The sequence below is a fragment of the Amborella trichopoda genome, chromosome 12 (assembly GCF_054954075.1).
Source record: "Amborella trichopoda isolate Santa Cruz 75 chromosome 12, AtrichopodaSantaCruz75HAP2 v2.0, whole genome shotgun sequence".
NCBI classification, from domain to species: domain Eukaryota; kingdom Viridiplantae; phylum Streptophyta; class Magnoliopsida; order Amborellales; family Amborellaceae; genus Amborella; species Amborella trichopoda.
In genome coordinates this window covers 8,770,091-8,780,512 of record NC_142347.1, presented here as the reverse complement: position 1 = coordinate 8,780,512, position 10,422 = coordinate 8,770,091, and the positions used below count along the sequence as shown (strand labels likewise).

The window sequence follows — 10,422 nt, the reverse complement described above, 5'->3', positions numbered from 1 at the left end:
CTCATCGGAGGCATAGTAGGAATGCTCCAAATGTGGATGATACCGATAGCCGATAGCCCTCTAGGACTGCGTTAAGCGATTGCTAATCAAATGTGGTAATACTCTTGAAATAGGCACTAGGTTGTGTTAGTTTGTAAGTTATCTATCATATGTTTTTGAAGAAATTGACATTTCATGATTATGTAGTGGTACTGAATTTTATTTTTTTAGTAGTAGGTTGTGATTGAAACATTTGCAAATCTCTCATCTCTTTACCGGCTGTGCATGAATTATTTGCTAAGGACGGCTCTCTCTAATCAATGGAGTCCTCGTACCAAGATGTGAGATGTTATTGTGCGGTTTAATTATTTCAATTATTGTAATGGATATTATTCTATACTGCTAGTATTTAAGATCTCATTCTCTTTTAGAAAGTGAGAGAGAGAGAAAGAGAGAGTTGAGTCGGGAGAAGAGAGCAATTTTTTTAATTGAACTTCATTCTTTTTCTCTGTATTTGAGAGAGAGTGTTTATCAGGGAGGGAACGAGAGATGATTAAATAGTGGTAAATTAAATTAAGTTTTATTCAAAGATTTGTGTAAATTATTCCACACCAACTAAACGCTACCAAACATCCGAAATTTGTTTACACAATGATTTTTAAATGTCCTATCAAACATGGTAAAAAAAAAATGCATAAGCAAATATTTACACAAATAAAATGTTTACATATGTAAATATTATGAACCAAACGTACCCTAGCATTCCATAGAAAGGAGAATTGGGATATATAAGACCTTTCTAGAGAAGGTGGGGACTTTTTCAATAATTTTCTTCCATGCTCCAGAATACGCCATTTTAAAACCGCCAATTTTGCGGTCACCATATTTGCTCTTGCTGCAACTCTAATTCGATGGGGACTCGGCGAGATAAAATGTGCCGAGTCTCTCTTACGCACTGTGCTTCTCTCTAAGCATTGAAATTAGTCTCTCTCTGCGCACCCCTTTCTGCATTTTTTTGCGATTTCAACCCATCTATTAGTTGCATTTTTCCTGCAACTTCCTTTAATCTGTACAAGTTTTACCCTAAGGTATTTTTGGTTCTTCATCTTTCCTTGTCTCTTTGTTTTGTTTTAGTATTCAATTGTATAGGTGTTAGTTGAATGATCGGCTTTGGGTTAAGGGAAGGGAATTTTCTCTGGATCGACGAGTTCGTGATTCATCGGCAAGATTAATGCAGAGGATACGCTTGTTGTGTTGTAAATTTAGGGTTTCTCGTACCATTTCATCCGCTTCTGTATCTGGTTCTCCCCAAGCAATTGTGAACCCTAAAATTGGGAAGTGTATCACTTGATATTCAGGGTCCATCTCTAGAGGATCAGAGATAGAGTTACATAAGTAGATTTGTAGGTTTTTTTTTTTTTTGGTCTCTTTAATATTTCATGTAGCCGCTGGCCATGCCCGTGCTCTCCTATTGAATGAATGCTTTGTTAATAAGAACTCTGAGAACTATAGTATTCCAATATGTTTTTTCTTTCTATTATTTTTTATTTTTAAATTTCGTCTGGAATTGATGCCTTGGAGTAACAATATAAAAGGAAAAAAAGAAAATCCATTGGCGGAGGCATCTCCTTATATTGATAAGTTGGTAAGTTAACTTCTTGAGGTCTTCCTAAATTAACAAACGGTCTCATGGCTGGTGCCACTCGGATTCTTGGGGTGACAGAGCCGATTTCCTTGGGTGGGCCTTCTGAGTTTGACGTTTTGAAGACCCAAGAGCTTGAAAAGGTTGGTTTTTTGTTGTTGTTTTATCTTTTAATTTACCATATTTGCCTTGGAACTCTTCAGTGTTTTTAGTAAGTTACATGTAGATGGGGTGAGAGATTGACCACCATAGTTACTAATGACAGTTTGTATATAATAAAAAACTATATGGCAATTTAGAAGTCTGAACCAGTTGATGGTATGATCAGTTTCTTGAAGGTGCTGGATTGTATGAAAGTCAAGAAGAATCTGTAAGCCGAGAAGAAGTGCTTGGAAGATTAGACCAGGTGAGAATGTGACTTTGGAGTTGGGGTTTCTTTTGGTTTGGGACTTGGGTCTGTTATTCCTAAGTGGTATCAACTGCTTAATTGACAGATTGTAAAGGTTTGGATCAAGAAGGTGAGCCGAGCCAAGGGATTCAATGAACAACTTGTTCAAGAAGCAAATGCTAAGATATTTACATTTGGTTCCTATCGTCTCGGGGTAACTACTTTCAACTTCTGGTAGGGATCTTATTGGGGTTTGCCTAACTTCTTTGTCAGTAATATATGCCTGCTGTACTCTGTACTTGTGATTGTTGCAAATGCTCCTGCATATTGCGAAGTATTGCTAAGGTGTACGGGCCTAACCATGACTCATTTTGTTCAATTCTGGTTTTGCAAGATACAAAGATGTAGGTTTCCTCAATAAAATACATTAAGCAGGTCAACAATTGATCAGGTTGCTGGAATCATGATAGGGTGCTATCTAGTTATGCTAGAAACCTTTGGAATCGGAAAACTGCCTTTTTGATAGGCTCTGACTGGGCTCAAAGTGTTAGAACATTATGAAACAAGGGGCACCATATTTCCTGCTATCTGAGTATTTTTTAGACTGTGCCTGATGATTCATATATTGCCACAACCTTTCTGCTTACGTAGCAAGGTTTGGCTAATGTGGAACAGTGGAAGTATTCTCGAAACTCCTTTTGTGCTATTGGCATGTCCTTCTTGATGCATTTCTGCTTCATTCATGAGGCAACCATTGTCATGTACCTCAAGAAGTTTCGTGCTCCCTTGACAGGAGGCTCAATCCTCTTCATGGTTGTCTCTCTTGTGATTACTTGATTCTCGAGGCCAGTCATTAGTTAGAGGGTTGATGACATCTTCTGCGAGGTTCCTAACTCCTCATTTCAGTGTCTTGGAGCCATGCATGGTGTTACTTCACTCTTGACACACTCAGCCCCTAAGAAAGGGGTGGGAACTGCCTTGGCCATATCCAAGAATTCTTTTCTTACTTGGACAACAAAATCATCAAGGGTAACCATTTTGAGGCGGTTATGCTTGACAAACTACTAATATGCTGCTGCACTCCCTTGGTCATATTGATAATATTTTATATATGTTTCACTGCTTTCATCTTCTAGGGACCTTTATAAAAGTTAAGTCCAAGCTTCTTGGTCCCCGCAAAGTTTATGTGGCGCTTGTGTCCACCATCTCCTTCATGGTCATTGTAGTGATGGTTACATCTTGCATATTTCTTTTATGCTTTGGTGCTTTGCCTAGTTTTATCACATGCTCTTTGATTGAAGTCATCAGGATTAGATCTCTTGTCTTAGTCTCTTATTCTTCTTCCTCCTCTAATTGCTTTAGGAGAAAATATGAGGCCTCCTTCTTAGAATTTTCCCTTGCCGTGTATGGGCAAATACAAATTGGTGAGTAATTTTTAACCCAATCTCGTTTCTACCCTGTCCCATTATGTTTACCTCTCAATCGTTCTAGTAATTAGGTGCCACCACCTCTTTAGGCTGCTTCTCTCTCCCACATTTTCCCTTTTAGATGTGTCTGGAGATTTTTGACCTTGGACACCCCTTGTCCCAGTCTTTCTTCTATCATACTCCTTTAAATTCTTTTCCAATAGCGTGTCTGATGTAGCTTTTGGACTCCATGGTGTTGTACCTTGCTTTGTCCATGCAATGATGTCCATGACTCCATGTTCCCTTATGAGGCCTTTCCATGTTTGGATTGGGCAAGTACCTAGCCTAGTGTTGCCATACTTTTGGAATCATCATAATCTTGCATCATTGGAGACATACATGGTCATCATACGCAAATTCTTATCCTCAAGCCTCTGTGCCTTTTGTGTACAAGTTCATGCTTCTCTAATTACAGGGCAAGCCGCCTTAATCATTGGGTCATTTGAGAGATATATGCTAACAACAAGTCTTTTCTCTCAGGTCAATCCTGAAGTGCTTCAGGGCACTATTTCATGCTCCACAAGTTCTCAAATTCCTTGGCAGCTTTGGTGTCTTAGCCATGCATGTGTCTTTAAGCCATTGTCATCTCCTTGCTGCCTGTGGGAACAGCCCTCACCTTGGATTTTGAGCTACATGCCATCCTAATGAATGCTTGATTATTAATTTTCGATGTGAGACTTGTTCAAGTCCAATGAACTCTTCAAGCTGTCTACCCTTGCTTCCAACTTTGCAAAACATTACTTTGTGCTGGTGGACTACAAGAAGTTACTTAACGTACTAACGGGTCATGATGTTTTGATGTGGTTCTTCCTCTACGTTGCTAGCATCTCCACAAGCTACGATATTGGCTTTCCACTTTCTTCGATTAGCAAACCTTTGTTGTGATGCATACCGCCACGATGCACTTGACTTGTGTTCTTTAACAATTCTGAGTTAAAATTCTAGAGTGGTTGTGCTGTTGGCAATGTTGGAAACTTCGCCGGCCTAGGCCTTGGCAGCCAGAGGTCTTGGTGCATTGTCCAAGCTTTAGTCAGGCGGGATGGTGAACCATGTATCAGTGAGGGCGCCTGCCTAGGCAGGCCATCTAAGCGGCCGCGAAAATTAGAGAAAGAGGGGTAAAAATGCCCCTCGGTTGGGGGCATTTTTGATCGTTTTGCCCCTAAAAGCTTTGTATTAAAAACATGGGGTTTCATTTTTAACCCCCCTGAACCCCTTGGAGAACCAATTCCAAGCAAAAAACATGCTCAAATTGGGATTTTTTGTGAGAAATCCAAGAACGAACGAAAATCCAAAATTTTTGATTTCTTATGATATTGAAAGGTATTTGTGCCCAATTTTTTTGGGGCTTGAAGGGATTGTGAAAAGAGGTATTACTAATGTATGGGTTATTGGGTATATTGTTTGGTCTCCTTTTTTTTTTGGGGTGAAATTAGGTATTTTAACTCGTATCCAGGGCAGTTTGGTATTTAACCAAAGCCTAAAAAGAAATTGTTTTGACAATTGGGCTCCCATGTTTTCCAACCTTGGCTTTTGGTGTCTTGGCTCAACAAACCACGTATGTACTTAATAGGGCAACTTGCTCCTCAAGTGTTGGTAGCTGTGACAGAGGGGCAAATTTCAAACAATAAAGTGTAGGAACTCTCAACATATTAAACTCAAAATGCAAGCATACACCTTATTGGAGATCTCACACTTTGCGGGGTATCCCCCACTAAGGGATCTAATGGATGGTTTGAGGGGTATTGCCCTCTTTATGCAGATGAAAGCCATTGGCCAAATTTCTGACATTGGACAATCTAAGGATCATTCCTAGGTCTTCTAGCATCTGTAAAATATAGAATTTCTGGCCCTTTTTTTTGCATTCTTGTTATGTGCTACATATTCAAGAATCTTGTCATTTTTTGGGAGTTTCTTATCTTATCTAGAATTACCTAGGACATTCTTCTTTTTCTCAGGGAATTATAGATGGATACCTCGATGGAGAACTTAGGTTTCTAACATATTATGACCTATCCATCTCTAGAGTCTTTTAGATAACACCTTGGACTTGATAAAATGGGTAAACAAACCTCTTTATAGAAATTTTAATGTATATTTTTTTTGTGTGGCGGGGGGGGGGGGGTTTGGCTGAAGCCTGGGCCTGGTTCGCTATAAAGCCTGGTTCGCTATAAAGCCAGCCTGTCCCTTAAGCCATATTATGTCTCGTAGGCCCTAGTTTTTCAGCAGTCGGGCCGAACAGGCCTGGCTGCCTGGCCTGTTGCCAATTCTACATAGTTCATACTTCATAGACTCCAATCTCCATACACATTTCAAAATCCAAAATTTCAAAGCATAATATAATCAAATCATTGACTTCGTCTCAGGCACCTGCTTCCCAGTCAAGGCCATCATCATTAGAATCATCACCGTCTTCAACATAATGGTCGTTCTCCTAAGTTTCTTCTAAATTGGCCTCATCATCCTGATCTTCTATCTCCCTCCTCTACAATCCAGGAGCAGTGGTTGTCGACCTAGTGACTCCTCGGGTCGTAAGCTAGCTGTGAACATCATATGTGTGCCATCTTTATAATTAGTTTTTTTTTTTGAAGAGTACAATCTTTATAATTAGTTCTAAGTGTATAACTGTAGAACATCATATGAAACTATACATTATGAAAGTCGAAACTTGAAAGAAATTTATTCAAATCAGATAAATTACCTGAATCAGATTTGGTCCTTTGTCTCATCTCCATTTCCTTCCCAAATGATTTCAGTGCACCTTTACATAAAATCAACTTTGTTGCAGGTATCTTATCCTGGATATCTTTATTTGGAAGAAGCGTCTTAAGGCACTCATTAAAGGCCTCCATAATTGGATCAGTAAAAAATGTTTGGCTTTAAAAAGTAACCAGCTGCATGCAATGCTTGATGAAGCTGCATATCCCATTTTCTCTCTACAATCTGCCATATTGGGCGATAGTTATTCTCATCATTGTCGAAAGCCTTGGCTATCTCTCTCTTAGCTCCATCTAAATGCATCATATAGAAATCCCATAGTGGGCTTCACCACACTATCAACCCATGTGCCTTTGACTAAGGGCAGAAATGCTCAAAGTGAGTACTTCAACCCACCCCATAAAGCCTTAGACAAAACAATATCACATGACCTCTTCCTGCTGTGATCCTTGGCCCACTTGCATTTAGGCCAGTCCTTTGAAACGAACATCATTCTCAAATTGTTTCTCGTTTCAAATATGCTTTGTAGACTTAGGAAAGAGGTGGCAAATCTTGTGACCCTTGGGCTAACCCAACATAGGATGGCCTCAAAGCCATTCTACTACAAGGGAGAGGTAGGCAACCTTCGGTAGTTTCTAAACCATGTTGTAAACAAAGCTTTAAATGTACAGGACACTGCTGTCAAGCACCAGAGCAGTTTCTCTCTGCAGTCTATGTCCAAAACTGGATCACTACAAGGATAACTTCTCCACTACTACTTCTCTAGATGCTTCCTAAGGGGCTTAAAATGTAATTAGGTGAGCTAGAGAGAAGTATCTGGATCGTTGGAAGTTTGCCAGTTGTCTTATTTAGAGATATTTCTTGTCATCAAATGTGGAGTATGATGCTAAAACTCAGCTGAGTCAACTCAGACTTAACACCTTCCCTAGTTGAGCTCCTTGTACGAACTTGATTGTAAAAAAGTAAAAAAATATATTTTGTACTGATTTGTGAGTTATTTTATCATATCTATATTTTTTATTTTCCTTATTTTTGGATTTTTCTGAATTGGTTGCAGCTATAAATCAAGTTCTTTTTTCAAATTCGCTTTTTATAGAGTTTTTCACTTCTTGTTAGACTTTTAATATTATTTATAATTTAGTTCACTTTTACTTTTTTTTTTTTGACAATTTTTATTCAATTTTTTAGGCCTTTGTTTGGGCTGGGACACTTCTCAGACATGTCCAAGACTCACCCAAGTTACTTGGCTTGGGCAGGGCCCAGATCCTGAGCCTGAGCCTAGTGATTGAAACTTGATGTGGAGTAAGAAGTACACTACAATATTTGCTTCAAAACGAAGTTGTAAAACGAGATCCATGTCCAAAGGTTTGAGCATGTATTGCATAATATCCAAACAAGAGAGAGCATGCTGCAGTCCTCATAACTATTGGAATTCCATGATCTGTAATCATTAGATTATAGCCGACCAATCAATGGTTTGTTGGTGAGGGGAAAGAGAGAAAAGAGGGGGGAGGGGGGGGGGAGGGGGGAGGGGGGAGGGGGGGGGGGGGTGGGGCGCTGAGGGTGGGGGGGAGATGGTGAGAGGAGGGAGGGAGATGCAGAGGGAGACTGGGGAGGGAGGGAAGGAGGGAGAACCATTAGTTTGGATCGTGTTGGCAAGTCTCACTATGCCAGGAGGGAGGGACAACCCATTGTTTTGGATGGTGTTTGGTAGGTCTCACTATACATAAAACTATATGACTATTTATTGAATGGTGATGACCCTGACTGGTTGGAAAATATTCTTAAAACATCAAATTCAGAGTTGTTATCTTGTTTATTGTTCTTCCAAGTACAGGGTATATCAGTATGATGTAGATATTGATAATTGAGGCCCTTATAACTATGTTCTAATCTTGACATGTAAGATTCGATGAAGTTGGAAAATTAGATACATGTCAAAAGTGGGAATTATGTAGCACATAACATCTAAACAAAGGTAAGTATACTCTAATGTTCATCAATTTTGGGCTTCCATACACCATTGTCATGAGTGTATCACTGTCCAATCAGAGGTTGGATGGTGATGGAGAGAAAGACAAACCATTGTTATCAGGTCATGTTCAAGTGGATCCCGTACTCTTCCCAATATTGTTTTGACTATTGGTTGGATGGCGTTGACTCTTATGACTTTAGATTTTCCATAGTCACGAGAAATACTTAAACCTTGATTGAGAAGCCACTGAGTGTAGTAGTTTGATTTGAGCATGTAGGCTTGATCTTTATTCCCAAGTTCATACTTCACATCATTTTTATAAGCTAGGGAAAATTACGTACGGGCCCATTTTATTTACCAGGTTTACGTTTTTGTTCTAGTTATCTGTAATTTTATGCCGAGATCCTTTTTTTTAATGTTTTTTTTAGTTCTAGTTTTGCCCATAGTATGTCGTAATCTGACCAGTTTTTTATTTTATTTTATTCAATTTTTATGAACTCTAGGGTCGTCCATTGCCCCAGATATTGGACCAACCCATTTCTTGAACCTGTTCAATGTCTCCAGCATAGGACCGCATTCTAAATTAAAAAAAAAAAGAAAGAAAAGAAAATTAGGCAGGTCTGATGTCTGTAACATCAGACATGCCATTTGCTTGAGTTTTAAATATTGAAGCTTATTGGGTTTTTTATGGGGTTCAGAAGAGATATTATATCTTCAAGTACATATCTAAGGACATCAAATATCACTTGGAATCGTTGAGTTTGCTCAATAGGAATTTGCACCAAGTATCATTAAATCATTGATTGTGTTGGCTTCATAAAAGAAGTATGTTTTTAATTGCTAGACGTTATTAGCCTGTCTGATGTTAGAGGTACCCAACCGGCCTAATTATTTGAAATGCGAAGTACAATAAAAAAGAATGCAAATTATGGCGTATTTCGATGTTTCTAATAGCAAACCACCCCAGAAATGGGTTTGTCCAATATCTTGGGTATCATGCAACCCTAGAGTTCGTAGAAAGTGAAGAAATTTAGAATAAAAACACATCAGACTGGGGAAAAACTGGAATAAAAAACCATGGAAAAAAGGGACTTGGCGTAAAATTCATGGAAATTTGGACCAGATTGTAATTCCTGTACAAAATAAAGAAAAAGAAAACTGCTCCGTAATTAGTTTTTCCTATAAGCTAGTTCTCGGGGCTTTGGTTTATTACTTGTACCCAAAGGGGAAATACGAGAAATGCAAACTAAAGTAAACTACCAAAGTTGGTGTCTTTGTCTAAACAAATCTACCAAAGTAGGTATCCTTGTTTATGACAAATGGTACCCTTGCCTTGCGAGTCTGAAATGCCTTTGCAATGCCCCAAACTGATACTTATTGCTTGAGTGATGTTTTAACTTTGGAAATTGAATTTGCACATTGTTCACAGAGAAATCGAGAAGCAATTAAGAAAATTTTAGATATAGAATAATATGATCTAAGAATAAAAATGTACAAAAATGACTGCTCTTAGATGGTTAGTTTTCTGCAGGTTGGAATTGTAGAATTCTTGTGAATTGTAAGATTCTTTCGTCAGATATTTACTTTCTTTCCCCGTGAATTCTCCTCTTGGGATTTGTTCTATTAATTATTCCAATAGGTTAAAGGCCAAAACGTTTCTCAGTCTCCAAAGCTTGGATTATCAACTCTTATTGAATCCTCCAAAGCCTAGATTATCTTCCTTCTTAGTGCATTTGAATACTAGGTATCCCATTGCATGCATTATTTTTACTTGCTTAGCTGTACTTATTCAGTTTCTGTTGTTGGCTTGTCTCTTCTTATTCCAGTGAGAGTTCAAATTTACTGAGCTTAGTAAATCTCATTGAGTATTCTTGAACTGGTTATTATTCAGGTTCATGGCCCTGGTGCAGATATTGACACTCTTTGTGTGGGTCCAAGACATGCAACTAGAGAAGTATAATCTACATTTGCCTGATGACAGTGAGTCTTATGTGTCTTCTATCTTGCAAATGAGCATACTAAATTTCTCATCCTTCTGATTATGTTTGTAGGAAGACTTCTTCCAAGAACTTTACGCAATGTTGGTAGAGATGCCCGAAGTAACTGAGCTGCATCCTGTACCTGATGCTCATGTCCCTGTAATGAAGTTCAAGTTCAATGGGGTGTCCATTGATCTTCTTTATGCAAAACTTTCCCTTTGGATTATTCCTGAAGTAAGTATTATATTGTGCTTCTTTTTAAGGCTTAAAATCATGTG

The 10,422-nt window shown here is 38.6% G+C and overlaps 1 protein-coding gene across 12 annotated transcripts in view; it reads left to right on the top strand.

Moving 5' to 3' along the window:
- The first annotated feature begins 867 nt into the window (after positions 1 to 867).
- Positions 868 to 10,422, top strand: part of PAPS1 (poly(A) polymerase 1) — a 35,963-nt gene continuing 26,408 nt past the window's right edge. For 4 of the 12 annotated variants that reach the window (XR_016045654.1, XR_016045655.1, XM_011629252.3 and 1 more), the window contains exons 1-5: positions 868 to 1,764; positions 1,950 to 2,027; positions 2,116 to 2,223; positions 10,057 to 10,119; positions 10,217 to 10,378. Coding sequence is in view for 10 of the 12 variants with exons in the window: in XM_011629252.3 (XP_011627554.2) it covers positions 1,669 to 1,764; positions 1,950 to 2,027; positions 2,116 to 2,223; positions 10,057 to 10,119; positions 10,217 to 10,378 (507 nt within the window). In the remaining 2 variants the exon portion in view is untranslated. Of the gene's footprint in view, positions 1,765 to 1,949; positions 2,028 to 2,115; positions 2,244 to 10,056; positions 10,120 to 10,216; positions 10,379 to 10,422 lie in introns of all 12 variants that reach the window. The other 8 variants (XM_088853451.1, XM_088853455.1, XM_088853453.1 and 5 more) reach the window with 4 other exon arrangements.